This window comes from Miniopterus schreibersii, assembly GCF_964146895.1.
Source record: "Miniopterus schreibersii genome assembly, chromosome: 6".
Lineage (NCBI taxonomy): Eukaryota > Metazoa > Chordata > Mammalia > Chiroptera > Miniopteridae > Miniopterus > Miniopterus schreibersii.
In genome coordinates, this window is record NC_138107.1 from 2,689,873 (window position 1) to 2,714,575 (window position 24,703).

Here is a 24,703-nt window from a genome sequence, read left to right on the forward strand (position 1 = left end):
GTGATTATGGTTTATCAAAATGTTAAAAATTATGCTATATTAACGTCCTTTTAAATATATTTAATAACACCTAGGAGCAGTGTAGTAGGTACTGATATTTTCAAAAAGTATAACAATAAACGTACGTGAGATTTCTGTGACTAGAGGGATATGAAAGTAGCCGTGGTGTCTCTGTGACAATAGCACGAACTGCTAGTGCTCCTGGGGGTTTTGCTCATACTCATACTTGGAGGAAATGCTAAATTTCAGTTATAGGTTAATAAAAATAGAAGTGTCCTTTTTTCCTTGCCCATATTCTAGGGCCTCCCCCCTGCCCCCACCAAAGGGTCTGGAAGTCCCAGGTGGAGGATACTTGGATTAGGCTGATTAGCATGCAGATCACCCATCGGTGTCTCACCGAGAGCCAGAAACAAGAGCCTAAATTATTTCAGCCTTGGAAGGATGAACCACCAGGAGAACTCTTTAACAAAGAGTTCAAATATAGTTGGAAAGGAAAAAAAATCAGTTGCAAGTATTAGAAAAGGCAGGTCCACCTTGATGGTCGTTCTTGTGAAATGAAGACCCAGGGGTCACGGTTGATATTCACAAAATGAGCCAACTAGATAAAGAGTATAACAGTAGAGAGAATCTAATTTTAGGTGAATTCATTGGCCCTTGGGGTCCAGGACACAGATCTAGGAGTCCTGCTGAAACCTGCAGGTCAGAGCACTGTGAACCACAATTTAAAGTGGGTAATGGCAGGTCAAGGGCTGAGAAGCCAGAACCCAGAATGGCAAGGGGCAGATAGCATGCAGTGAGCGGAGACCTCCCAGTCTATGAGCTCAGAACTCAGATGCTCTAGACCAGTGATTTCCAACTTTTTCATTTCATGGCACATAAACTAATTACTAAAATTCTCAAAAAGGAGGTATAAATTTGATTCATTCACACTGGATGGCTGTGGTTGTGTTGGCTGTTGTCACATTTTTATTTGACGATCTAAGGGAAAAGAGATCAGTGTCCCTGACTAGTCAGGTATGCATGTTTTAAAAATTCTTGTGGCACCCTGTTGAAAATCACTGCTCCAGACGGTAACCACAGGTTCATGTGCATTTCAGTCTCAGCGTGTTCAAACCTGCTCCTTCCCCATTGTTTCCTGACTGAATGGCAGCAGCATCCACTCAGCTGCACAAGCCAGAAACCTGGGGGTCACCTACTCTCCCTCCCAAATCCAGTCAATCATGAAGCTCTGTTGATACTGCTTCCCAAATTTTCCTTAAATTCATCATTTCTCTCTGTCGCCCCATGGCACACACTGCCTCCCTCTTGCCTGGACTATGACAGTGTCTCTCAGGGTCTGTCCCTGCTCCTCTCTCGTTTTCAGACTTGCAGCTGGACTGGTCTTGAAAACATATAAATCTGTTCCTTTGTTTGAAACCCAGTAATGGCTTCCCATTGACTTTAGAATAAGAACAAAATCTTGGCCAACTCTGGCCCCCCACCTCCGGGTTGGATCCTTCCCCATCCTCTCCTTCAGGTACCACTGGCCTTTCAGTTCCACCCATGGGCAGGCCTTAGTCCCTCCTGCCACATGGCCTTTGTAGTATGCTGTTCCCCTATCTGGAACACAGTTCCCTGCTGTCTGCCTTGGTAACACCTGCTTGTCCCTTAGCATTGGCCCCTGACTTGCCCGACCAGGTCAAATTCCCTCTTGATGCTCAGAGCAACAGGACTCTCTTCTTTGCAGCACTTACTACAGGTGCACTTTTACATGTGTGGCTTTTTTTAATTTAAAGAAAATATTTACCTACTGTGTGCCAGGTACCACACTTCTTATATATTACATCTTATTTAATACTCCAACATATGAAATAGCTAAAACTATTGACATTTCACAGAGAAGAAAACTGCCAGGTGAAGCCATGTGAAGCACAGCTGTGGAGGGCGGTGCTGCTAAGCAGCCTGTGGGCTCCAGGATCTCTGCTCTTTCTCCAGAACGCCGTCTGAGGGGAGGCTGCGAACTCTACATCACAGGAGTTCCGAGCACAGGATAGGGAAAGTGCAGAGTCAGGGAGCTTTCTACAAATCAGGTCCTAGGAGCCAGGCTGATTTTCTTCCTGGGGGGTTCCAGGAACAAGGCCTGCTCAGTTCCTGCCACAAACACCGGGGCTCATCCATTGCATCCCTTCCAGCAGGCATCTCCAAGAGAACTCTGCGAGGAGGAGATGGGCTACACCTGCACCGTCCAATAGGCAGCTACTACTGAATACTTCAAATGGCCCCAGTCTGAATTTTAAGTGTTGTCTCAATTGGAATGGAAATAGCTACAGGTGGCTGGCGACTCTGTAGCCTCAGAGCTTTCCTTCCGTGTGGCCTCATCTGCCCAGCTCTTCCTTGTTTGCTCCCATCAAAATGAAGCCAACATCCTATTTGAGTTTTACACACAAGTGAAAGCATTTTACAAAGACGGCGCTGGGCTAGGTATGCCGCTGTGGTCCTCTTTTCCTCCCTCACGGCGGGTTTACCGGGCTCCCGGGCACACAGTGACCTCCGCTCTAAGTGCCGCCCAGTATTTTTCACATTGCAGTGACCCACGTCTTATCTAACCAATTCCCAATGACGGGCACTTGGGCTGGTCCCATTGTTTTCATAATACAGCAAACACTTCATTGAACATCGCTGGCATGTACCCAGGCGGGAGAATTTTAGTATGAAATGCTCCTAAAGGGGGAGCTGCTAGGTCGAACGGCAGTCACATTAAAATCGTTGGTGTAGCCCTCGCCCTTGGGCTCGGTGGTCAGAGGTCGGCCTGAGGACTGGAGGGTCCCGGGTTCCATCCCCCGACTGACTCCATCGCAGGCCGGTCCGGCCCTGGAGGGGCGCGGTGGGCGGCGACCTACCCATGTGGCCAACAACACATTTTGAAGGTTGGCGGGCATGCTTTTTAAAGGGCACTTTGTCATTATATACCAACGATTTTATCTCTCTTTTTTTAATCCTCACCTGGGGACATTTTTTCCATCCATTTTTTTAGACAGTGGAGAGGAGAGAGCGAAGCATGTATGTGACAGACCGGGAGCGCGCTGTTCCGATCTCACAGGCGCATCCGAGCTCTCGGAACCCAGTGCCGGGCGTCTCCACGCCGCAGGCCCACCGCCGAGCAGCCTGCGCAACTCCGTCGGGAAGTCCTCCGGGATCTTCTAATTCCGCGCCCCGCCTCCCGGGCGGGGGGTGAGACCAGCCGCTGGCCCCGCGGCCGGAGAACTCAGCGGAACCAGGCGGCCCGCCGGCGGCGGCCGGGGCCCTGACACGCCAGGGCCAGCCTCCTTCCTCCCGGCTGCCCGCGGGGCCTTTTGGGAGTTGTAGTCAGACGCGCTTCAGCCTGGTAGGCGGGTGGGCGAGGACGAAACTCCGAGTCCCAGTGTGCCCCGCGGCGGGCGAGTGCAGCGCCGGGTCTCATCCTCTCCGCTTTCCCACTCTTCCCTTCTTTTCCTTCTCTCTGAATCCTCTGCTCGGGACTCCAGTCTGTGAAATCCTTCGTCGCTCTCCCTACCTTTTTCTCTCATTTTTAACCATCCTTTCCCCCATTCCCGGGAGCCAATGCGAGACGTTGGCTCCGATTAAGCGACAGCTTGGGACTCGGGGTACACGAGGGAGGATCGACTCCGAGTGGTATGGGGGCCGGGAGAGGGGGCGGCGGAGTGTGGGAGCTGAGTGAGAGGGAGGAGTGGGAGAGAAGGAGGAGGAGGTTAGGGCGGACGGTGTGGGTCAGGTTGAAGGGGGTGAAGTAGTCTCGGGGGGAGGGAGAGGGAAGAGGTAGAATGAGATTTGTGAGGCATGGAGGGGAGAGGTAGTTTATTGCTGTGCCCAGCAAGGTAAGTGGGGCCAAGAGATAGACGGGAAGGTCTGACATGTGGAGCTTATGGGCTCCTCTGACCAGGAGAGGCCACTGCTTATAAAGATGAAACAAATCATTGAAATACAAAATGATTTTGCAAATACGGGACAATTAACAGTTGTGTTACTTGGAAATTGAGACAAGACTGGAATTGATGCCAGAAGTGGGGAGAGGGGGCAGGAAAGGAGGAAGTCAGTTAGGTTTGGGGGAAACGAGATGAATGACATGGAAAGGGAAACCAGAGAAAAGATGGGTCAAGGTGGGGGCCAGTGGATCGGGACTGGAATGGGAAAGGTGAGGGGTGACTCTGGCATGCATTGTGGCATGCATTTGTAACACTTGCGTCTCTCAGGTGATGGAGAGCACCCCCTTGAGGGGTGGACTGAACCGAGCACACCTACAATGCAGGAATCTACAGGAGTTCCTTGGGAGCCTGAGCCCTGGGGTATTGGACCGACTATATGGGCACCCTGCCACCTGTCTAGCTGTCTTCAGGTGAGGGTGCCCTTCATGACAGGGACCATGGTGGGGCAATGTAATGGGGCCTGCAGACTGGGGTAAGTTATCATGGGTAGAAGCTTAGTCCTAAGGGGCTTAGAGATTAAAGTGTGTCAGGCTAAAACAGATTGTGTTTGTGGGGACAGCAAAACTGATAAAGGTGGGGGTTAAGACGACATGTTTGAGAGGCTGAGATGCAGATTGAAGGAAGAGATGCAGATCGAGGGCAGAGATGCAGATAAAAGGCACTTGCAGATATTAACATTTTACCTCTGCCCCCTGCAGGGAGCTCCCATCTTTGGCTAAGAACTGGGTGATGCGGATGCTCTTTCTGGAGCAGCCTTTGCCACAAGCTGCTGTGGCCCTGTGGGTGAAGAAGGAATTCAGCAAGTGAGTCTGCTGCATTCTTAGCCGGATGCAAATTTCTCAACAGCTAGATTTCCCAAACTGCTGTTTGGGAACCTTGGAACATTTTCAGGAAATATTAATGGGTACAGGAAATATTAATGGGTATTTAATTACAAAACTTGTAATTAAATAAGTTTGGGAAACTCCATGCTGGATTTTCCCTCTTAGAGAGTTGTGATGTCTATAATAAGGCTCTGGTAAGCGCTGTAGTAAAGAAATTTTCCTTAAGATACTGTTTTCACTCTGAAACAGTGATCCAAGGATCACCAGTTCAGAAAAGGCAGAAATGGAGGCCTTTATGGGCCTCCAGACACTCCCTCACCTCTCTGCTTCTGTTTCAGAGCTCAGGAGGAAAGTACAGGGCTGTTGAGTGGCCTCCGGATCTGGCACACGCAGCTGCTCCCTGGTGGTCTCCAGGGCCTCATCCTCAACCCCATCTTCCGCCAGAACCTCCGTATTGCCCTTCTGGGTGGGTATGTCCCTTCCATCTCTTCCTAAGTTAGACCGGGGAACTGAACTTCTGGAGGCAGAGCTCCTGAGGGGCCTCCCTGGAACCTTGTGGCTCCACCTTTGGGAGTTCCTTGAGGAATAAAACGCTGCACAGTGCAGGAAAGGCCTCCCACTTGTGGCCCACGGGGACAAGGGCAGAAACAGGGCAGAGGGAGGACAGAGAACACAGGCAGGGCTCCTTACTTTTGGCCCATCCTGGAACAGGGGCAAGGCCTGGTCTGATGACACAAGTCAGCTGGGACCAGATAAGCATGCCCGGGATGTCCCCTCACTTGATAAGTATGCCGAGGAACGATGGGAGGTAAGGACTTTAGACTCTGTGTATGTCTTCGCTTGTGATCCTACTTCCCATGGACCCTAGAGGCATCTCTCTGTTCTCTCCCACTCCTCAGGTGGTCCTGCACTTCATGGTGGGCTCCCCCAGTGCAGCCGTCAGCCAGGATTTGGCTCAGCTCCTCAGCCAGGCTGGGCTCATGAAGAGGTGAGGAAGCCAGAGGCACAAAGCACCCCGCTTCGCCATATCCTTGGGTCCCTGCTAAACTGAGTGGGAGGTTGAGAAGTGTAGGGGGTTGACTGAAAAGGGAGAGTTGAGTGGAGTACAGCCAGAGATAAAACAGAAGATGTGAGAAGACCAGTGGGGATTGTGGCCTTTCTCTGCATGTTTCTCCCGTTGACCCTCTCTCCATCTCCAGTGCTGAGCCTGGAGAGCCACCCTGCATCACCTCTGCTGGCTTCCAGTTCCTGTTGCTGGATACCCCTGCCCAGCTCTGGTACTTTATGCTGCAGTACCTGCAGACAGCCCAGGTGAGGGGGCCAGGGGCCAGGGGCTGCTTGTCCGCACCCTCAGCTCTTCTCAGGGCCCACTTGGAGACTGCTGCCTACACTCTGCTCCCTGATGGTCTCTTCTCTCATTTTTTCCCTCCCGCCCCTCCCTTTGCTCTGCCCATCCCTCCTTAGAGTCGGGGCATGGACCTAGTGGAGATCCTCTCCTTCCTCTTCCAGCTCAGCTTCTCTACTCTGGGCAAGGTAAGCAGGGGCTGGAGCTGGGGGCTTGGGTGGGCGAGCTGAAGTGGGTGAGATGGGAAAGGGAAGTGAGGCTATAAGGCAATAGAGAGGAAGATGAGAGTAAACAGAGTACGGCCAGAGATGGGAGAAGAGAGTGAGTGGGCGGGGTTGGGAGGGGGAATGAGCTGTTTCAGACCCCAGCTGCCTGCCTTTCTTCCCCAGGATTACTCTGTGGAAGGTATGAGTGACTCTCTGTTGAACTTCCTGCAGCATCTGCGTGAGTTTGGGCTTGTTTTCCAGAGGAAGGTATGAGCACTCAAATGCACAGCTCCTTGGGAAGGGGCGGGTGGTATGTTGCCTTGGCCTTTAGAAAGGAGTAGGGTTTTGGGAGGCAGCAGGAAGCAGTTGCCAGGACTGAATACTTGGGTCGCCTGGGGAGAGAAGTTGGGCATTGGCACTACCTGCACTGGGAGGGATCTGGTGTCTCAGGAAGGAAGGTGCAGGTCAATGACACCTGAGAGAGGGCCCTTTGCCTTTGTCTTCTGTCCTTTCCAGAGGAAGTCTCGGCGTTACTACCCTACACGCCTGGCCATCAATCTCTCATCAGGTGTTTCTGGGGCGGGGGGCACTGCACATCAGCCAGGCTTCATTGTCGTGGAGACCAATTACCGACTGTACGCCTACACGGGTGAGGCGACAGAGGGCCCCTGGGAGAGCGGGTTGGGATGGGAGTGGGGAGGGGAAAGAGGCTGGAAGATATGCCAGTTTTCTTTTCTGTTTGCCTGACAGTGTGCAGTGTTTTCTGACATTTCCCATCACACATGAGGGCAGGGCTGAGGGAGTATGGGTGTGGGGCCGCCTCCTCACCCTCTTTTCCCTTCCCTGGTCAGAGTCGGAGCTGCAGATCGCCCTTATTGCCCTCTTCTCTGAGATGCTCTATCGCTTCCCCAACATGGTGGTGGCGCAGGTCACACGGGAGAGTGTGCAGCAGGCCATCGCCAGCGGCATTACAGCCCAGCAGGTAGCCCTGTTTGGGAGGTGTGGTGGGAAGAAAGGCTGCACTTGGGCTGTGAGGTACAGGGCAGTCCCCTTACAGAGGGCTAGCACTAGGCTTACTACGTGCCATGGGTGGTGTGAGTTGTCTGAGCATAGAGCAGGCACACGAGGAGCAGTCGAGGCTCTAGGTGTGGGAAAGACCTAGAGGGACAGGCATAGCTCTGGATTTGTGTCTTGGCACCACTTCCTAGCTGCATAAACAGGCTAGTTGCTTCGTTTCTGAGCCTCAGTTTCCTTATTTGGAAAATGGAAGCCATGAATTTTCACCTCACCAGGTTGTGGGGAGGATTCTGTGAGAGCAGCAGTAAAACATTGAGCTCAGAGCCTGCCATGCAGTAAGTGCTGCTATTTTAAAGGAAAACAAAACAAGACTGTGCAAAGCGCAGATGTGTCAGAGAAGGAAGGGCAGGCGTGATCAGTGGGAACAACTTGGGACAACAGGGAATGGGCTGATGACAGGCATGTGGCTATGAGTTTTTAAGCAGAAGGTGGTGTTCCATGGACATTAGGTGACAGCCTCGGTAGGTTTCCTGTCCTCTTATTTGAGCCCTTGATCCCATTCTTCTCTGTTTTTTCAGATCATCCATTTCCTAAGGACAAGGGCCCACCCAGTGATGCTTAAACAGGTACAAACAGGTACCAAGCTGCTGGAGGCTGACAGCCCCTGGCACCTGGTGACGAAGTGATGGAAAATCTGGGGAATGAGTGGAGGGCTGGTGCTCGGGGCAGTATTCCCGAATCTCACAGCCTCCCCGGCCCTGCAGACACCGGTGCTGCCGCCCACCATCACGGACCAGATTCGGCTGTGGGAGCTGGAAAGGGACAGGCTTCGCTTCACCGAGGGTGAGTGGCTTCTGGTGGTTGATTCTTGGTCATTGGCCAGAGGAAAGACAATTCAGTCTTGATGAGCTGAAAAAGCTATTGGTGCATTTTATTTTTTTGTCTTGCTGACAAGACACTTTTCATTTTGGGGTGAGTCTCAAATCTGCAATTTGGATGTAGTTAGAAGAGAGAAGTGGGGAGGACTGATCCCCAGTACCTCTCCGGTTTTGGTGGGATTTCTCATCGTGCTACACTGCCGCCCTGAACACGGTTGGGAGAGCCACAGAAGAGACCGAAAGGTCACGTCTCCCCTCCTCTCCCCCGCCGCCCCCTCGGCCCCAGGCGTCCTGTATAACCAGTTCCTGTCGCAAGTGGACTTTGAGCTGCTGCTGGCCCACGCGCGGGAGCTGGGCGTGCTGGTGTTCGAGAACTCGGCCAAGCGGCTCATGGTGGTGACGCCCGCCGGGCACGGCGACGTCAAGCGCTTCTGGAAGAGGCAGAAGCACAGCTCCTGAGCGCGTGCACCAGGACCGGAGCCGGGCGCCGTCCCGGGACTCAGGCGTTTTATTTTCACGTGGGGACTCCGCTGGTTTAATAAAGTAAAAGTGAGCGACGCGGCCCCTGCGCCTTCCTCTTCGCGGGTTCCGCTCACCGCGTGCGCCGCCGTTGGGCCGGAGGGCGGGGCGTGGGGCCGGAGGGCGGAGGGTGAGGCCGGGAGGGCGGGGGTGGGGCCGGGAGGGCCTGAGGTGAGGCCTGGAGGGCGGGGGTGGGGCCGGGAGGGCGGGGCGTGGGGCCGGGAGGGCCTGAGGTGAGGCCTGGAGGACTCGGCGTGGGGCCGGGAGGGCGGGGCGTGGGGCCGGAGGGCGGAGGGTGGGGCCGGGAGGGCGGAGGGTGAGGCCGGGAGGGCGGGGCGTGGGGCCGGGAGGGCCTGAGGTGAGGCCTGGAGGGCGGGGCGAGGGGCCGGGAGGGCGGGGGTGGGGCCGGGAGGGCCTGAGGTGAGGCCTGGAGGGCGGAGGGTGAGGCCGGGAGGGCGGGGCGTGGGGCCGGGAGGGCCTGAGGTGAGGCCTGGAGGGCGGGGGTGGGGCAGCCACCGCGCCTGCGCCTGCGCCTGCGCCTGGGCCTGCGGAGCTCTGCGCCTGCGCCGCGCGGTCGCGGGTCGGGTTCCGGGTCGGGTTCCGGTCGCCCGGCCGCGCTGTCGCTGCCGCCGCCGCTGCGGGGCGCCCTGGGGTCGCGGTAGGCTCGCGGGTGAGCGCGCGGGGCGGCGTCGGGGGCACGCGGGGCCGGGGGCCGTGCGCGCAGCATCTGGCCCGGCTCCTTGCTGGCTCTCGGCGCTCAGGTGTCGGCCTTCTCCCGGAATCCCCGAGCCCTTTACCTTCCCGTGTGTCAGCGGTCACCCCCACGCGGCACATGCCTAGGTTGGGGGCCAGGAGCTCTGACCCTTCCCCAGAAGATCCCCTGTTCTCTTGGCTCCTGGGTCCTGTCCTGTCGACAGCGTGCCCTCCAGTCCTCAGGCAGGAAGGGGTGTGGGCTGGGTGAGAATAACAGCAGTGCCAGCAAGAGGCCGGGAATAAGAAGCGGGCTGTGACCTTAGGGGTGTGACCTCCGCACCCCCATATTCTCCTCAGGTGTTTGTCTGGAACAGATCGTGGCCCCTTTCCACGCACTCCTGATGCCTCATTGGCCTCTGGCCTCTTTTCGACCATGGGGGCTGAGGCCCTCAGGGAGCCTCCCCAGGTCCCATCCCCTTTCCACCCAGGCAGAGCCCTATGGATCTCCCATCTCCAGGAGGAACCGGGAAGCCAAACAGAAACGCCTGCGAGAGAAGCAGGCCGCGCTGGAGGCTGGGTTAGCGCAGGAGAACAAGGTTGGGTCTCACAGCTTGTCCTTGGGCCTCTGAGAAGACGGGAGGGGGCTGGAGGAGAGGCTGCTGGATGCCTGGTGTGTACTGGGAACTGCATACCCCTCCTCTGCCCCTCCCCCCAGCCACCTGCAGAATCCAGTAAGGCTTGGACTCCTAAAGAAATAGTGTTGTATGAAATCCCTACGAAGCTTGGTGAAAAGAAAGGTACTAGGAAACTTTCTCTCACATTCATGGCGCCCATTCGTTCTGCTGAAATGCAGCCTGGAAACGAAGTCCGAGAGTTAGTGGAGCTCTGTCTTGCCTCCACAGATGTCTCCGTACGCCTGCCTCCTGCTTACAGCCCCCGATATGTTGAGGCGGCCTGGTACCCTTGGTGGGTACGAGAGGGCTTCTTCAAACCTGAATATCAGGTTTGTACCTGGCAGGGAGGGCACTAAACAGTCCCCAGGATAAATGGCCCGTGAGGTTGGTGGGCACAACTGAGTCTTGGAATCTGGGGCTCACAGCCAACTACATGGTCTCCTGGCCCTGGTGTCCCCAAAACATTATCTTGGCAGGTTTTCCCCTTCCCTGTTATGTGCGGGACCATTTTTTCCTACAGTTCTTTATGCCTTAGAGACACCAGAGGGAACTATACACCAGGTAACATCCAGTCCTCTCTTGCTCTTTGACTTTGCTCCTTCTAGACCAGGCTGCCCCAGAGCACAGGGGAGACCTTTTCCATGTGTATCCCACCTCCCAATGTCACTGGCTCCCTACACATCGGGCATGCACTGACGGTGGCCATCCAGGATGCTCTCGTGCGCTGGTGAGGGGAATGGGGCTGCTTGAGTTTTTGGAGGGGAAGGGAAGGGAAGAGAGGGGAGGATAAACATGTAAGCTCAGGGCTTCATGTGTGGGCTTTCTGTTGCAGGCACCGGATGCGTGGGGATCAGGTGCTGTGGGTCCCTGGCTCAGATCATGCAGGAATTGCCACCCAAGTATGTCTTTTGCCAGTTTCCTTTTCTTGGATGAAAGAGATTTCTTCCCCTGAAGAGACCTGACTCACTTTTTGTCCCATAATGTCATAGGCTGTGGTGGAGAAGCAGCTGTGGAAGGAGCGAGGCGTGAGGAGGCATGAACTGAGCCGGGAAGACTTCCTCCAGGAAGTGTGGAAGTGGAAGGAGGAGTGAGTGTGACAGGCATAAGGAGGTTGAGAGTGTGGGACCTTGCTTCCTAGCTTCTCTTCCAGCTTGTGGTGGCTCTTCCCATCCCCCTCACTTCCCTGGGTCTCTAAGCTATGTGTGTTTGTGTGTGTGTGTCTCTGTGTGTCTCTGTGTGTGTGTGTCTGTATGTGTCTGTGATACAGTAGGATGTGTTTATTGATGTATGTGCACATGTATATACACACGCTTCTCCCCTCGCCCACTTATCCCATTTTTTTCCCTTGCCTCAATTTCATCATCACTCCTGCTCCCCCCTGCCACCCTCCATCTGCTTGGCATCACCCTCATTTCCCAGGTCTGTCATCACGTGCCATCTTCTCTGTAAAGCTTCTTTAGGTTTCACACAAAGTGGCTGCCCGTTTTCTGTTACTAGAGTACTTAATGCATTTTTCAAGGTCACGGAAGGCTCCATACTGGTTGTGAGTCTTCTGCATTAGCCTCCAGAGGCTAGGTCAGCGCCATACTTACCCAGCCCCAGCATTGCTGGTGTCACGGGGCCTGATTGTGAGTGTTCAGGATACGTTTGCTGACAAACTTCTTTGGGCACAGGAAGGGTGGAGAGATCTGTGAGCAGCTCCGAGCTCTGGGGGCCTCCCTGGACTGGGACCGTGAGTGCTTTACTATGGACGCTGTGAGTGTGCCCAGCCTGGTCCGTGTGGGTGTCCGGCAGTTCTAGAGATCCTCAGGGAGGCGGGTTGCGGTGTGTGCTGGGGGTAGCAGGGTGGGGGTGACGGGCTGAGAAGGGCATTGGATGGGGATGCTCTGGTTATTCTAGGGTTCCTCAGTGGCTGTGACCGAAGCTTTCGTGCGACTCCACAAGGCAGGGCTGTTGTACCGCAACCAGCAGCTTGTCAACTGGTCTTGTGCTTTGAGATCAGCCATTTCGGACATTGAGGTGAGGCAGAGGGAGAGAAGCAGGTTTGGAGAGCACCGTGGCAGGTGAAAGCCCAAAGGCTGGAGCCAGGCTGCCTGACTCAGTCCAAGTTGTGCCACTGTCAGTTCTGTGACTTCTGGTGTCTACGAGCCTCAGTTTTCCTGATCTGTGCAGTAGGGCTGATGGGAATGCCTGTGTCTTGGGGTGGTGTGAGAATGAAGTGGGAACTCATGGACGGTGCTCAGCACAGTACCTGTGTGTGGTTTAAGTGTTCAGTGAACATGTACTGCAGCTTTACTGCACAAGAATTAGGTGTGGGCTCAGGGAGGTGGCTCCTTACTCCCTTGAATGGCTTTTCAATAAATAGGCTGCAGGGAGGCTGGGCTGGCGGAGGAGTGGAGGCGCGAAGACTGGGCATGAGCCTCAGAAGGGCTGCTCTCAGACCCACCCCTCTTCCCCTCCTCTAGGTGGAAAGTCGGTCCCTGCCTGGCCCCACAAAGCTGCGGTTACCTGGCTGCCCCACCCCTGTGTCTTTTGGTCTTCTCGTCTCTGTGGCCTTTCCTGTGGATGGAGAGCCTGGTGAGGGCACTCCTTGGAAGGCCTCCCATTTGTCTCTGCTCTCCCTGTTTTCTCTAGCCCAAGTGGGGCTGATTGGAGGGAACCCACCAGCCTGTTTCACACATGGTGTAGTGGGAGGGGCAGAAGGAACCTGAAGTGTTTATGTTCTGTGGGCACTTACCTTGGCTACTGGACCCTGTAGACAGATGTGTGTGGTAACTGCCCTTTGGGAGCTCAGTGTAATTCTGCAGGAGGCTACCGCCCCAAGAGAGACAAAAGGTCAGGTCTGAAGTATGGTGTGAATAGTGGGTGTTCTGAAGAGTGCAGAACAAGGGAGGTAGGTGAGCTGCAGCAGTCAGGATGTTTCTTGTGGGAGGGGCTGGTGCCGGACCCGAACAAGGCACAGCATTTGTGATTAGGGCCTGACCATGTCCTCTGGGCACCAGCAGGGATTCTGGCTGCCCTTATTAACACCATCCCCATTTCTCCCACACAGGCTGTCAAGGAATCCTTAGCAACAGATACCATCCCAGGCTTCTAGAGACACTGGTCCTAATTTTCCCTAGTTATTTCAGCCTGACTGCTCCTGCCCTCTCTTTTTCAGTTCTGGCTTTAGTTGTTTCCAGGGTGATGGGTGAGAGTGACTGCTAGCTAGATGTGCTTGAATTTTGTCCTCAGAAGCAGAGGTTGTGGTAGGAACCACGAGGCCAGAGACGTTGCCTGGAGACGTGGCAGTGGCCGTTCATCCCGACGATGCCCGATACACAGTAATGCCCAGTGCTCCCTGCCCCTGCCTTCCTGCTCATAGCTTTCTCTTCCCTCCCTTTCTGGGTGGTGGCTCCTTCTCTCCTGCTTCCTCTACTTCCTTTTCCTAAGACTGCTCTCAGCTCTGCTCCCAGGGGCTTTGAGTCTATTGGCTGGGCAGGTCCACGGGCCTTTGCCATGCGCGCCACGCTGCCGTCACCTCTGCCTCAGAGGCAGGTGGAGGAGCTCGGCCGGCAGAGCCTGAAGTATTCACGCTCCAGCCCCTTAAGAAGACGTAGGCTGACTCTCGTCTGGCTCTTTACCTTGGTTCTCACCCTCTTATTCTCCCACCCTGCCCACACCTCTCTGCGCACATGTGCCTGTCCTTGACCCCTCTTTCTTCCTTCAGCATCTACATGGGCGACACCTTCGTCACCCCTTGACAGGGCAGCTTCTCCCCCTCATCACAGACTCTGCTATCCAGCCAAACATGGGCACCGGTGAGTGGAGGTCAGGGGAAGGAGAGAAGGCCGGGTGCTGGAGGGTGGGGACCAGTAGGAGGAAAGGAGGAGGGGGGAACTTTGTATGGAGTGGTCTTAGTGGGTGGGGGGAACAAAAAGGAGGCACAAAGAAGCAGGGAGGGGCCGGGAGGTACTGTTGATGAAGATGCCTCTGGAAAAGCAAAAGTCAGGGCCAGGGTTCAGTGCTCACAGCTCTGCTCCCCCAGGGGCAGTGAAGGTGACTCCAGCTCACAGCCCTGCTGACGCCGAGCTGGGGGCCCGACACGGCTTGAGCCCCTTGAGTGTCATCGCGGAGGATGGGACCATGACCTCCCTCTGTGGGGACTGGCTGCAGGTGGTTCTGACTTCTGTGTTACCCCATCCTTTGAGGGCACCCTCTGCACCTCCTCCCCTCTACCACTTTCTTATTTCTCTAGAGGTCTTTAACCTTTACTATTGTCCGTTTCCCAGGGTCTTCACCGATTTGTGGCCCGGGAAAAGATTCTGTCTGCACTGAGGGAGCGGGGCCTGTTCCGGGGTCTCCAGAGCCACCCCATGGTGCTGCCCATTTGCAGGTGACCCATTTTAATTTCTTCACCTTGGACGACACCTAGGAGGGATATGGGACGGGCTCTGCACCCCTCATGCTAAACTATGGGCCCCTGTCAGTTTCATTGGCTGCTATGACTGCAGTACTGAGTTCCTGGCACCTAGGAGGGTCCTAGGTCCCTGGGGGAGAGGCCCAGGGCGGGAGGCGCAAGGGCTCAGCTGTCTCCCTTGCAGCCGTTCCGGGGACGTGGTGGAGTACCTACTGAAGAGCCAGTGGTTCGTCCGCTGCCAGGAGATGGGGGACCAAGCTGCCCAGGTGAGATGGCGCGACGAGGAAGGTCTGGTGCCTGGGAATGCGATGAAGAAACAGGACAGCTGTGGGCAGGGAGGCGAGGTGGCCCAGAGAGGGCTGGCTCATGCCTCACTCAAGTCCAGAATCTGCTCAGGAGGTTTGGGAGGTCCTTTCTGAGCTGGGGAACCAAGCAGGGTGTGGGTGCAGGATGGGGAGGACTACCTGAGGCTGTGTCCCTGCAGGCTGTGGAGTCGGGGGCCCTGGAGCTCCATCCCTCTTTCCACCAGAAGAACTGGCGGCTCTGGTTCTCCCGCATTGGGTAAGAGGGGCTCTCTGGGAGCTGGGAGGGACCACCACTCGTGCTGAGAAGCCACTCTTCTCTGTGGCAGGGACTGGTGTGTTTCTCGGCAGCTGTGGTGGGGCCATCGGATTCCAGCCTACCAGCTTGTAGGGGAGCCTGTGAAGGTTGGTAGGAGGCAGTGCAGGAGAGAAAGGGGGCGGGAGGCTTAGCACGGAGTCCCAGGAGTCCCAGGTCTACTTGCCAGCTCAGCTTCCTGCCTTTCCCATGTCACCTGCCTCGTTCGTGCTGGCTCCGGGGCCCAGCCTTCTTCATCTCACTGCCATAGGGCCCCTGAAGAGACCGAGACACTGAGGTCTCCCACCAGCCAGGTGTTCATCCTCACACCCCTCACTCTGCCCTTGCTCTGCAGGGAGACGGAGAGGCCTGCTGGGTGGTGGGACGGACAGAGGCTGAGGCCAGGGAAGTAGCTGCAGAGCTGACAGGGAGGCCAGGGGCAGAGCTGACCCTGGAGCAAGGTGAGTGCCTGGGTCTCAGAGAGGTGGGGTGGGAAAACTGGTGGGGAGGCTGGGCTGGAAGGGTGGGGCTGAGCAGCAGCAGGCCAAGGTCCTAGAGGCTGAGGTTCCAGTTGTCTCCGTTCCCTGTTCTGTTTCACAGACCCTGATGTCCTGGACACGTGGTTCTCTTCCGCCCTTTTCCCCTTTTCTGCCCTGGGCTGGCCACAGCAGGTGAGGCACCGGGCTGAGCAGGAGAGCGTGAAGGTGGGGATGGTAAAAGACACACTTGGGCCCCTGAAAGCCTGGAGGAGATGGCACCCAGGGCCTCTTCCTGCTTATCTTTTCCCTCCTAGACCACAGACCTCACTCGGTTCTACCCTTTGTCACTTCTGGAGACTGGCAGTGACCTCCTGCTGTTCTGGGTGGGCCGCATGATCATGTTGGGGACCCAGCTCACAGGGCAGCTCCCCTTTAACAAGGTAACAGCCCTTGAGTGCCCTGTCCCTCTCGGTAACTCTCCAGTTTTCCCCAACCTTGTCCTCTTTTCTAGCACCTGCTGTGGTGGTTTCCATGTTCCCGATTCACTGTCCACCCTAAGCCCTAGAGCATGGAGGGCGTAGGTCCCCAGGGGCCCTCCAGGGAAGGGCTCTCCAGGCTACCCTCTGCTGACCCCTTGGTGCCTCCAGGTGCTTCTTCATTCCATGGTGCGGGACGGGCAGGGCCGGAAGATGAGCAAGTCCCTGGGGAATGTGCTGGACCCACGGGACATCATCAGAGGGGCGGAGCTGCAGGTCAGGATGCAGGCTGGGCAGGGCTGGGGGTTGTGGGGGAGAGGAGCGGACAGTGGGTGGGACCCTTGTAGGGGAGGGTTTTGAACTGAGGCCAGTGAATACTTACTTGTCCCAGGTGCTACAGGAGAAGCTGAAGGATGGGAACTTGGAACCTACGGAGCTGGCAATCGCTGCTGCAGCTCAGGTGCATCCCTGGTGTCTGCCCCACTTGGCCTCTATAGCTTATAGCCCCTGGTTTCCTCTGTGGCCCAGGCTCTGGTCCTGCGGCCTCATGGGCATCTGCTACCCTCCTCCTTCTGGTTGCAGAGAAAGGACTTCCCTCACGGTATCCCCGAGTGTGGGACAGATGCTCTGCGGTTTGCCCTGTGCACCCATGGGGCCCTGGGTAAGCCGGGCGAGGAGGTATTGGGGCGCAAAGAGGGGCTGGCAGGACTGAGGACGCCCTGTGCCACCGCTGTCCACCTGCACGCTCTCTCCTTGCTCTCCCAGCAGGTGACTTGCACCTGTCTGTCTCTGAGGTCCTGAGCTCCCGACATTTCTGCAACAAGATCTGGAACGCTCTGCGCTTTACCCTCAATGTTCTAGGGGAGAAATTTGTGCCCCAGCCTGTGGAGGAGGTGAGAGAGAGGAGATGCTTGGGAGTGGGGTTGTCTGATGTCTCAGGCGGAAGGTGGCATCTGGAAGGAAAGGTGGGGAGTGGGAGTCGAGCCATCCCCGTGTCCTGCAGCCCCCTTCTGCCTACAGCTGTCCCCTTCGTCCCCCATGGATGCCTGGATCCTGAGCCGCCTGGCCCGAACTGCCCGAGAGTGTGAACGAGGCTTCCTCACCCGGGAGCTCCCCCTCGCGACCCACGCCCTGCACCACTTTTGGCTGCACAGCCTCTGTGACGTCTACCTGGTGAGTGGGGTGGGGCTGGTGCTCTGCTGTCCTGCAGACCTGCTCCTCATCAGGAGATGGGGGTCCCTGGCAGAGCTCTCAGCTGGGCTCCCGATGGTCCTTTCAGTTAGGACAGGAAGATGGACGAGCCAGAGAATCCCAGTTCCCCTCTTTCTGGGTACTGGCCTAGTCACTCTTCCCTGCCTGTTGCCTGGGGAGAGGGGAGAGGGTGGGGAGACTTCTAGGAAATAGTCTGAGGAAGCTGGGCCAGGAGGTGAATGGGGCCTTTTCCTCAGGCTCTGATTGCTGGGCAGGCCCTGGGCAGGCTGGGAGCCTGGATGGCTGGGAGGAGGCATCAGGTCTTTACATCCAGGGCTCTCACACTTAATCCTGTGTGAGAACTAGTGGGGGGGACAGCTGTTAACCTGTGTCCCCTGTCCCCAGAGTGCTGGCTCTCCAGATGGATGGGTGGTGAAAATTGTCGTTGCTTGTCCCAGGTGATGCTGCTAGCTCAGGGCCACTGCTGACATCAGTTTCTCAATCTTTAAAAAAATCCTTTCTCTTTGATAAACAAAAAACTCAGTACTTTTCTTTCTAAACTACACAGCCTTCCTGACAATTTGATTCCCTACCCACCTCTGAGAATCCCTTCCTGAGATCCCCTTCTTGTGGGACAGCTGATGGCGTCCAAGATGCTGCGTGCTTTTCACACACAGCGTCCTGGCTGGTGGGGCAGCCAGTGTGTGGAGGGGCCATAGCCATGGCCTAGCCCCTTCCCCTGACCCGCAGACTGCTTTCCTAGGAGGCTGTGAAGCCGGGGCTGTCCCACTGCCCCCGCCCCCCTGGGCCTCCTCAAGTGCTGCTCTTCTGTGTGGATGTGGGCCTCCGCCTCCTCGCCCCATTCATGCCCTTCCTGGCAGAGGAACTGTGGCAGAGACTGCCCCCCAGGCCAGGTGGTGCCCCCACCCCCAGCATCTGTGTTGCCCCCTACCCCAGTGCCCAAAGCTTGGTGAGTGGGACTGCGAGGGGAGGGTGGGGAGTGGTCTGAAAGGCTTGGCTGCTGCGGGGTCATTGACAGCAGTGGTTTGTACTTTGCTTTGGAGTCTGTGGGGGGTGGATTGTTTGTGCAGTGCTGTCTTGGGGAGCAGTATTAGCACCGTGGACAAGAGCAGGACTGTGTCCCAAGACTGGTCCTTGCTAGCTATGTGGCTGGGCCTCAGCTTCCCCATCTTTAAATCTGGGACAGTAGTCAATGTCATTCCCTGATGAGGATGGATTTTAGTAATAGGATGTCTCAAAGTCTCAGTGCAGTTTTAAGCTTTAATAACTTGAGAAGGATGAAGGCAGCAGACTTACCCAAAAAATCATTTTAAAGCTTAACTAAATTTTTTTAAAATTATGTGCTTTGTGAGTTATGTGGTTTTGTGAATTTTGCATAAAACGTTTTAAAATTTATTTTTGGTTGTTTACCGTCTTCAATCAGAGCGTCTAAATAGGCACCAGCCACTGACCATCTAAGACCTTCCTAGGTGGCCCCCATTTTCACCAGGTTCCATCCTTGAGGGGTACAGAAGAGCGGGCTGGGCAGGGGGGAGGGGGGAGCCAGGAGAGTTGATAGAGTCTCTCCCAGGAGCCTGCTGCTCAATTCTGGGCCCTGTCTCTAGGAGCGCTGGCACCAGCCTGAGCTGGAGCAGCGCTTTTCCCGGGTCCAGGAGGCCGTGCAGGCGCTGAGGGCTCTCCGAGCCACATACCAGCTCACCAAGGTGCGGCCTCGAGGTGAGGCATGTCCTGGGCTCCGAGTCTGTGCAGAAAGAAGGCTGGCAGGGCGGAGGGGAGGGCCTGGGGCAGGGCCCGGGTTGGGAGGCAGGGTCTCAGGCCTTGCCCTAACAGAGTCCCTTTCCTCCCAGTGCTGCTGCAGTGCTCAGAGCCTGGAGGGCAGAGCATCTTTGAGGCCTTCCTGGAGCCCCTGGGCACCCTGAGCCATTGCGGGGCTGTGGGCCTCTTACCTGCAGGCGCAGCCGCTCCCTCTGGCTGGGCCCAGACCCCACTCAGTGACACCGTCCAGGTCTACATGGAGCTGCAGGTGCCCAGAGGAGATTGGTGCAGGGGAGGGGTCAAAAAGGATGTTGGGAGGAGGGCAAGGCGAGAACTATAAAAGTGAGGAGGAGTCTTAGTATGGGGAGGAGGGAGGTGCTGGGCAGGCTGCAAGATGCCTCTGTTCTCCCACAGGGCCTGGTGGATCCCCAGGCCCACCTGCCTCTGCTGGCTGCCCGAAGACACAAATTGCAGAAGCAGCTCGATGGCCTCATAGCCCGGACCCCATCAGAGGGAGAGGCAGAGACTCACAGACAGCAGAAGGTGAGGCTGGGAGGCCACCCAGGGAACCCACCTTCATGAGGGAATGTAGGAGGGGGTGGGCCTTCTACCTGGATCCTTAACCTGCTTCTCACCCCGTCCAGCTTTCTTCCCTCCAACTGGAATTGTCGAAACTAGACAAGGCGGCCTCTCACCTCCGGCAGCTGATGGATGGGTCTCTAGCCCCAGGGAGCCCTGAGCCCTCACACACTGTCCCTGGCAGTTCTCCGCCCTCCCAGGCCTGCCTTTGAGGACAAGTTGGTCCTGCAGCTGCTGGCAAGATCGGACCTCAGAGACCACCTGGTTCACTTCCCTCATTTATGGGGACAGACTGCCTTGGTCACAGAGATGCTGACATGGCCGCCCTAGCTCCCCTTGGCGCAGCCCCACCGGAAAGTTTAGGCATGAGGAAATTCAGATAAACTTAAAACTCTCAAATGCATCTGTCTGTTCTTTTGTCCCTCTCCCTCAGTGGTGACTTTTTTGCCTTTCAGTTGTTCCCAGAGACTGGCCTGGGAAAGGAGGAGGTCCACCTCTTCCTGGGGCTGTGCCACAGTGGGAGGGTGGGTGTTGGGCGGTGCCCCCCTCACTGGAGGAAAGAGGAGCTGTCTTGTAGGCCTCGCACAGTGACCCACGTTCCACCTACTTCCCGGACTTACAGTGCCCCGACTTCTGCTGGCCCTTCCTTCTCCACTTTCTTGCTCCTTGGCCCCATTCCCAGGGGTGCTGAGAGGAGCAGAGACTTCTTCCAGGCCTGAGGGGCTGCAAGGAGTGCCCCTCCCTACTCTGTGTACCTGAGACTGGAGTGCCAGCACCTGATGGGGTGCACAGAGATGCACAGATGCCGACCTCCCACCCCAAACATCTTTGTAGAATTCAGGGGTTGGCCCTTCCATGCCCAAGTTCCATTCTGTGCAGCAGCTCTGAGTAGCTGCTGTTTATGGCCGGCCTTTTATGGCTGGGGCCTCCCTGGCTATTTAACCCCGAGAACCTCGGAGGTCGGGGTGTTCTCTCCATTTCAGAGAGAAAGAAATGTACTGAGAGTAAAAGTTGCTTGTGTAAAGTATCACTGGGATTCAACCCAATAAATTAGGTGTAAGTTCTGTGTGGTTGCTCTAAGCAAGCTTCATATATAATGGTGGATTCAGTGAGGTAAATGTTCTGTTCACTGGGCTCTGTGGTGATGGGGCTCCCATTTTCCTGCTAACTGGGTCTAAGAACCCCTAGTTCCCACCAGCATACCCACATTCCCACCCAGAGGAAAGGGACAGGAGGGGTGGGCAGCTTCCTTTTTTTCTTCCCCAAGTTCAAGTATTTCTTAAGCACCTGCTATGTACTGGGCCCTGTTCTGGACCCTTGGACTCATCAGTGAGTGAAAGAAACCAAGATCACTTCCCTGGTAGTACTTTGGCTCTAGCAGGGAAAGTCAGAAATAATATGTAAGGACGTAGGATATAGTGTGTCTGAAGGTCGTGAGTGCTATGGAAAAGAAAGGGTAGAACAAGGTAAGGGGACTTGGGTGTGTGTGTGGGGGAAGCAGATTGTAGTATTAAAAGGGGGTCAGGGTAGAATTCATTGTAGGGGTGAGATTTAAGCAAAGTCTTGTAGGAGGTGCAAGAATTAGCCAAGTGGATGTCTGGGAGCAGTGTTCCAGGTGGAGGGAAGAGCCAGAGCAAAGCCAGGATGTGAGCATGTCTGGAGTGTTCAGAGAGTGGCAAGGGGGGTGGGTAAGCGAAGCGCATGAGCGGTAGGGTAGGGGTAGGAAGGCTCAAGGAGGATTATCTAGGGTGGTGCTGTCCAAAATGGTAGCCATTTGGTTATCTAAAGGAACTAAAAGTGCAACATTCAGTTCCTCATTTCAAGTGTTTTATAGCCACATGTGGCTAGTGGCTACCACATTGCTCAGCGCAGGTTCTAAAACATTTCCATCATCACAGAAAGTTCTATTGGGAAGTGCTGCTCTAGGACCTTGTTGGCCATTGTGAAGACTTTGTTTCCTTCCCTCTGAAGCGACAGCTCCTTTCCTTTCAAGGATGTTACCAGGACTTTGCATAGTTCCTTTCTACTTGCATCCTGTTAGACCATGGCCATTTTTAGCTGCAAGGGAGGCTGGGAAATGGAATGAGCCAGGTGCTCAGCTAAAATCCACATGACTATCCAAAAGGAGGAGAATGCTTATTAGGGGACACTTAGCAGTCTCTGCCACCCCCAGGCCTAATGAACCCCAAAGCATTATTTGCGCTGCGCTGCACTGCTCTGTCTTGAGTCTGGGAAGAGGATTCTTTGAGAAAGGAATCTGGAAATCACAGTCCAGTAATCCCAGGCCCTGAGATCTAAGAACCAGGCTTCGAAGCAGTTAGTCTGCCCCTCCAGCCTTTTGGGGATCTGGACATCTAGTTCCCCAGCTTGTTGGGGGCTACACACATGACCCATAGGTGTCACTTGCCCCTCGTGCAGGCAGGCTAGGGGCAAGTCATGAATGATTGGGTTCTTTGGGGCCTTCAGCTACTTCTCTGGGCTAATTGTCTCAGGACAATTACAAAGGAGAGTAGGGGGATTTTGTAAGTTTTGTTTTTACTCTCCTAATTCCTGTGTCCCCTCATCTTCAGGGATGCTCCACACGGAGCTGTTGCCTTCACCTCCCTCTAAAGCAGCCAGGCTCTGCCTTCATGTGGTGGTGGTGGTGGTTGGGTGGCCGTATGGTAGGCAGGGGTGGGTACTGTGGAGAACAGGAAGTCATCATATTAATACCCCCAAACGGTCAAGTCTTGGCTGCATGCTTGCAATTTGAGACGGCTGGTAAGGCAAGACAATCTTGAGTGGACAGTCAGATGAGCCTGCCTCAGGAAAACCAGGAGGACAACCCCGGACCCTGATGGGACTATGTGTGGGGACTGGGTCTCCACTCTAATACCAATCCCTGCTGCTGTGCCCCCTTCTCTGACAGGCACAGTGGCCTGTGCCCTGGGTAGCTTACCCGTGTAACCCTCAATCCTATGAAGCAGGTACTGGCACTATTCCCATTTTGCAGGTGAGAAATGCAGGCTCCATGCAGCTGAGAAACTCAGGACTCAAGTGCGGATCTGTATGGCTACACGTCCTTGTGTTTAGCCAGCACCACCTCTGCTAGCACTGCCCCCCCCCCCCCCGAGCTGACTATCCTCTGTCAGCTGAACCCCCCATCTCTCACCTGAGCTGCCTCCCACTCCGCCTTCTACCCTGATTGACCTGTGTGGGTCCCTGGGTCAGGGAGCTCATGTCCTGGGGGTGTCTTTCCACATCCCTGCCTGGGTTCTGAGCCCCCAGCCCCAAAGTTTAAGCAAAGGGTGAGGAAAGGAAAACCTTGCTGAAGCCCAGGCATTTGGTGCCTGACCTCCCCACTGTTAGTGGACCTCAGGTGACCAGCGTGTCCTCTCCAAGCCTCAAGTTCCTGATCTGTAAAACTGGATACTAATACCTGTCATCCTGCATATGAGATTGCTGCAGGCATGGGCTGGGGAGAGAGTCACTCAACACGCGGTCTTCCCTTCCTGCCAGGTGTTCTGCAGATCTCACCTGAAGTGTATGCTCACGCCCATGTGTGCGTGTGTGCTGTGTGTCCCCAGTTAATCCCCTGATTCCTTCCAGGCCTGACACTGGCGTTGAGGGAGAGCCCGCCCACCCGAACCCTTCTGCTTCTCAAAGGCGTCCGATTCCTTCACAAAGTCATTGGATTCAGCGTATTTACTGCCACTGAGCAGGGAAGGGGCTGCTGGGAGATAGGCCAGCGCCTCGGAGGGCACCGCGCTGGCTTCCACGGCTCTCAGGCTCCGCACGTGATCCGGTGCGGGGGCCCTGCCTGGTGCAGGGCGAGGCTGGTCCCTGGCGGGAGGCGGAAGAGGAGGCAGAGCTGGCGGAGAGAAGGGGTTAAATGGCCCTCATATCTGGAGACGACCAGGTGCCAGCAGAGAGGCCCAAACTGACTCAGAAACACACTCAGAGTCCACACAGCCCACCTTTTCCCTCCCAAAGAACTACCTTCTTGAGCAGCTCCAGGAAGCTGGAATCATAGGAGGGATTTTCCAGAAAGGAATCCTTCAGCTTCAGTTGCAAAGTCATTCCTGGCCCTAGGGATCCAGAAGTTCAGCTTACGACCCAGCCACCAGGGTAACCTCCTGCCCTGCCCCACCCGGTTCTTTCCTCCCAGCAAGGCCTTTCCCAACGGTCTCAAGGCTGCAGTTCACCCCTGAACTCTGGGGAGCTCAGGACTGGGGAGCCTCTGTCTCTCTAGCTCCCCTTCTTGGCCTCTTCTTGCCATGAGGACCCTTGTGTCCTGCCCTCCAGCCCTCCAGCCCTCACCTGTTCCATGTGAGCTGCCAAGGAGGGTCAGGAGGAGGAAGAGGGGCAGTCTGGTCCCCATTGTGGCCACCTCACTTCTCAGATGGATAGAGGAGATGCCTGAAGCCCCTCTGTCTCTCCTCGCTGGCTTGCCTTTCTACAGCTGATCCTTAGCACAAGTGCTTGGGGGCAGCTGGGCAACTGGATTTTCCAGTTCTCCCAATATGGCTTTGAGGACCCGGGAGAGGGCCATTCACTGGGCTGTTGGGGAAAATAGTGGGTGGTCCCTCCTCACCCTACTCCATGGGTGCCTCACCCATGCCTGGGCCTCTCATTGCTCTTCAGGGATTAATTATTAACTACAATTAATTTCCATCATTCATGCCACCGAAGGGCTCAGGAATGTGGCCCCAAAAGGGAGGGGTGGATTAGCCAAGTTTCTTCCCAAACCCAGCTGTCCTGCTCCCCAAGCCACAGTGACTTTCCAGGTGAGGAATCTAGGTAATGGGGACCTTTCATCTTTGAGTGTTTTTAGTTGCTCTAAAACAGCCCAGGTGGAGACATCCACTTGCCCCACCTTTTGTGTTCAGGCAAAAGGGATACCCTCATTTTCCCAGTCACAGGCACTCAGAATGGCAAACACAAGGACAGACTTGGAGAAGGAAGTCTGGAGTCCATCTAGTTTACCCCCTTTCTTTAAAATCTAGGAAATAAGGCCCAGAGAGGGTGAATGACTTACTAAGGTCACAGAGCAAGTCAGAAGCAGAGAGATTAGAACTCATCCCTCGTTATGCCAGACACATGGACAAG

General features: G+C 55.6%; 3 protein-coding genes across 7 annotated transcripts; 2 read left to right on the top strand and 1 right to left on the bottom strand.

The window, feature by feature from the left end:
* Positions 1-3,404: 3,404 nt before the first annotated feature.
* On the top strand, positions 3,405-8,794 carry GTF2H4 (general transcription factor IIH subunit 4). Of its 2 annotated transcripts, none has more exons than XM_081141529.1 (14): positions 3,405-3,651; positions 4,230-4,372; positions 4,661-4,765; positions 5,125-5,256; positions 5,498-5,594; positions 5,686-5,774; positions 5,986-6,097; positions 6,251-6,319; positions 6,521-6,604; positions 6,854-6,986; positions 7,189-7,319; positions 7,933-7,980; positions 8,119-8,197; positions 8,519-8,794. In XM_081141529.1, the coding sequence occupies exons 2-14, from the start codon at positions 4,233-4,235 to the stop codon at positions 8,689-8,691; spliced, it is 1,392 nt and encodes a 463-aa protein (XP_080997655.1). In that variant the 5' UTR covers positions 3,405-3,651; positions 4,230-4,232; the 3' UTR covers positions 8,692-8,794. The 2 variants fall into 2 exon arrangements, with proteins under 2 accessions (XP_080997655.1, XP_080997656.1); XM_081141530.1 differs by having other exon boundaries at positions 3,541-3,623.
* A 520-nt stretch (positions 8,795-9,314) lies between these two features.
* On the top strand, positions 9,315-20,693 carry VARS2 (valyl-tRNA synthetase 2, mitochondrial). Of its 4 annotated transcripts, none has more exons than XM_081141525.1 (30): positions 9,315-9,421; positions 9,802-10,040; positions 10,160-10,241; positions 10,347-10,447; positions 10,724-10,845; positions 10,951-11,017; positions 11,108-11,205; positions 11,792-11,873; positions 12,018-12,137; positions 12,584-12,695; positions 13,353-13,441; positions 13,828-13,918; positions 14,146-14,273; positions 14,390-14,493; positions 14,702-14,783; positions 15,002-15,078; positions 15,149-15,224; positions 15,470-15,575; positions 15,715-15,785; positions 15,908-16,033; positions 16,241-16,345; positions 16,461-16,529; positions 16,652-16,730; positions 16,835-16,962; positions 17,090-17,242; positions 18,024-18,230; positions 18,886-18,997; positions 19,129-19,304; positions 19,451-19,579; positions 19,681-20,693. In XM_081141525.1, exons 2-30 carry the CDS (start codon positions 9,846-9,848, stop codon positions 19,825-19,827), a joined length of 3,234 nt encoding a protein of 1,077 aa, XP_080997651.1. In that variant the 5' UTR covers positions 9,315-9,421; positions 9,802-9,845; the 3' UTR covers positions 19,828-20,693. The 4 variants fall into 4 exon arrangements, with proteins under 4 accessions (XP_080997651.1, XP_080997654.1, XP_080997653.1 ...); XM_081141528.1 differs by having other exon boundaries at positions 16,838-16,962; XM_081141527.1 differs by having other exon boundaries at positions 13,356-13,441.
* Positions 20,694-23,270: 2,577 nt separating this feature from the next.
* On the bottom strand, positions 23,271-24,084 carry SFTA2 (surfactant associated 2). Its single transcript, XM_081140213.1, has 3 exons — positions 23,915-24,084; positions 23,594-23,682; positions 23,271-23,465 (listed from the first exon to the last, which is right to left on the bottom strand). Exons 1-3 carry the CDS (start codon positions 23,973-23,975, stop codon positions 23,379-23,381), a joined length of 237 nt encoding a protein of 78 aa, XP_080996339.1. The 5' UTR covers positions 23,976-24,084; the 3' UTR covers positions 23,271-23,378.
* Positions 24,085-24,703: the final 619 nt, after the last annotated feature.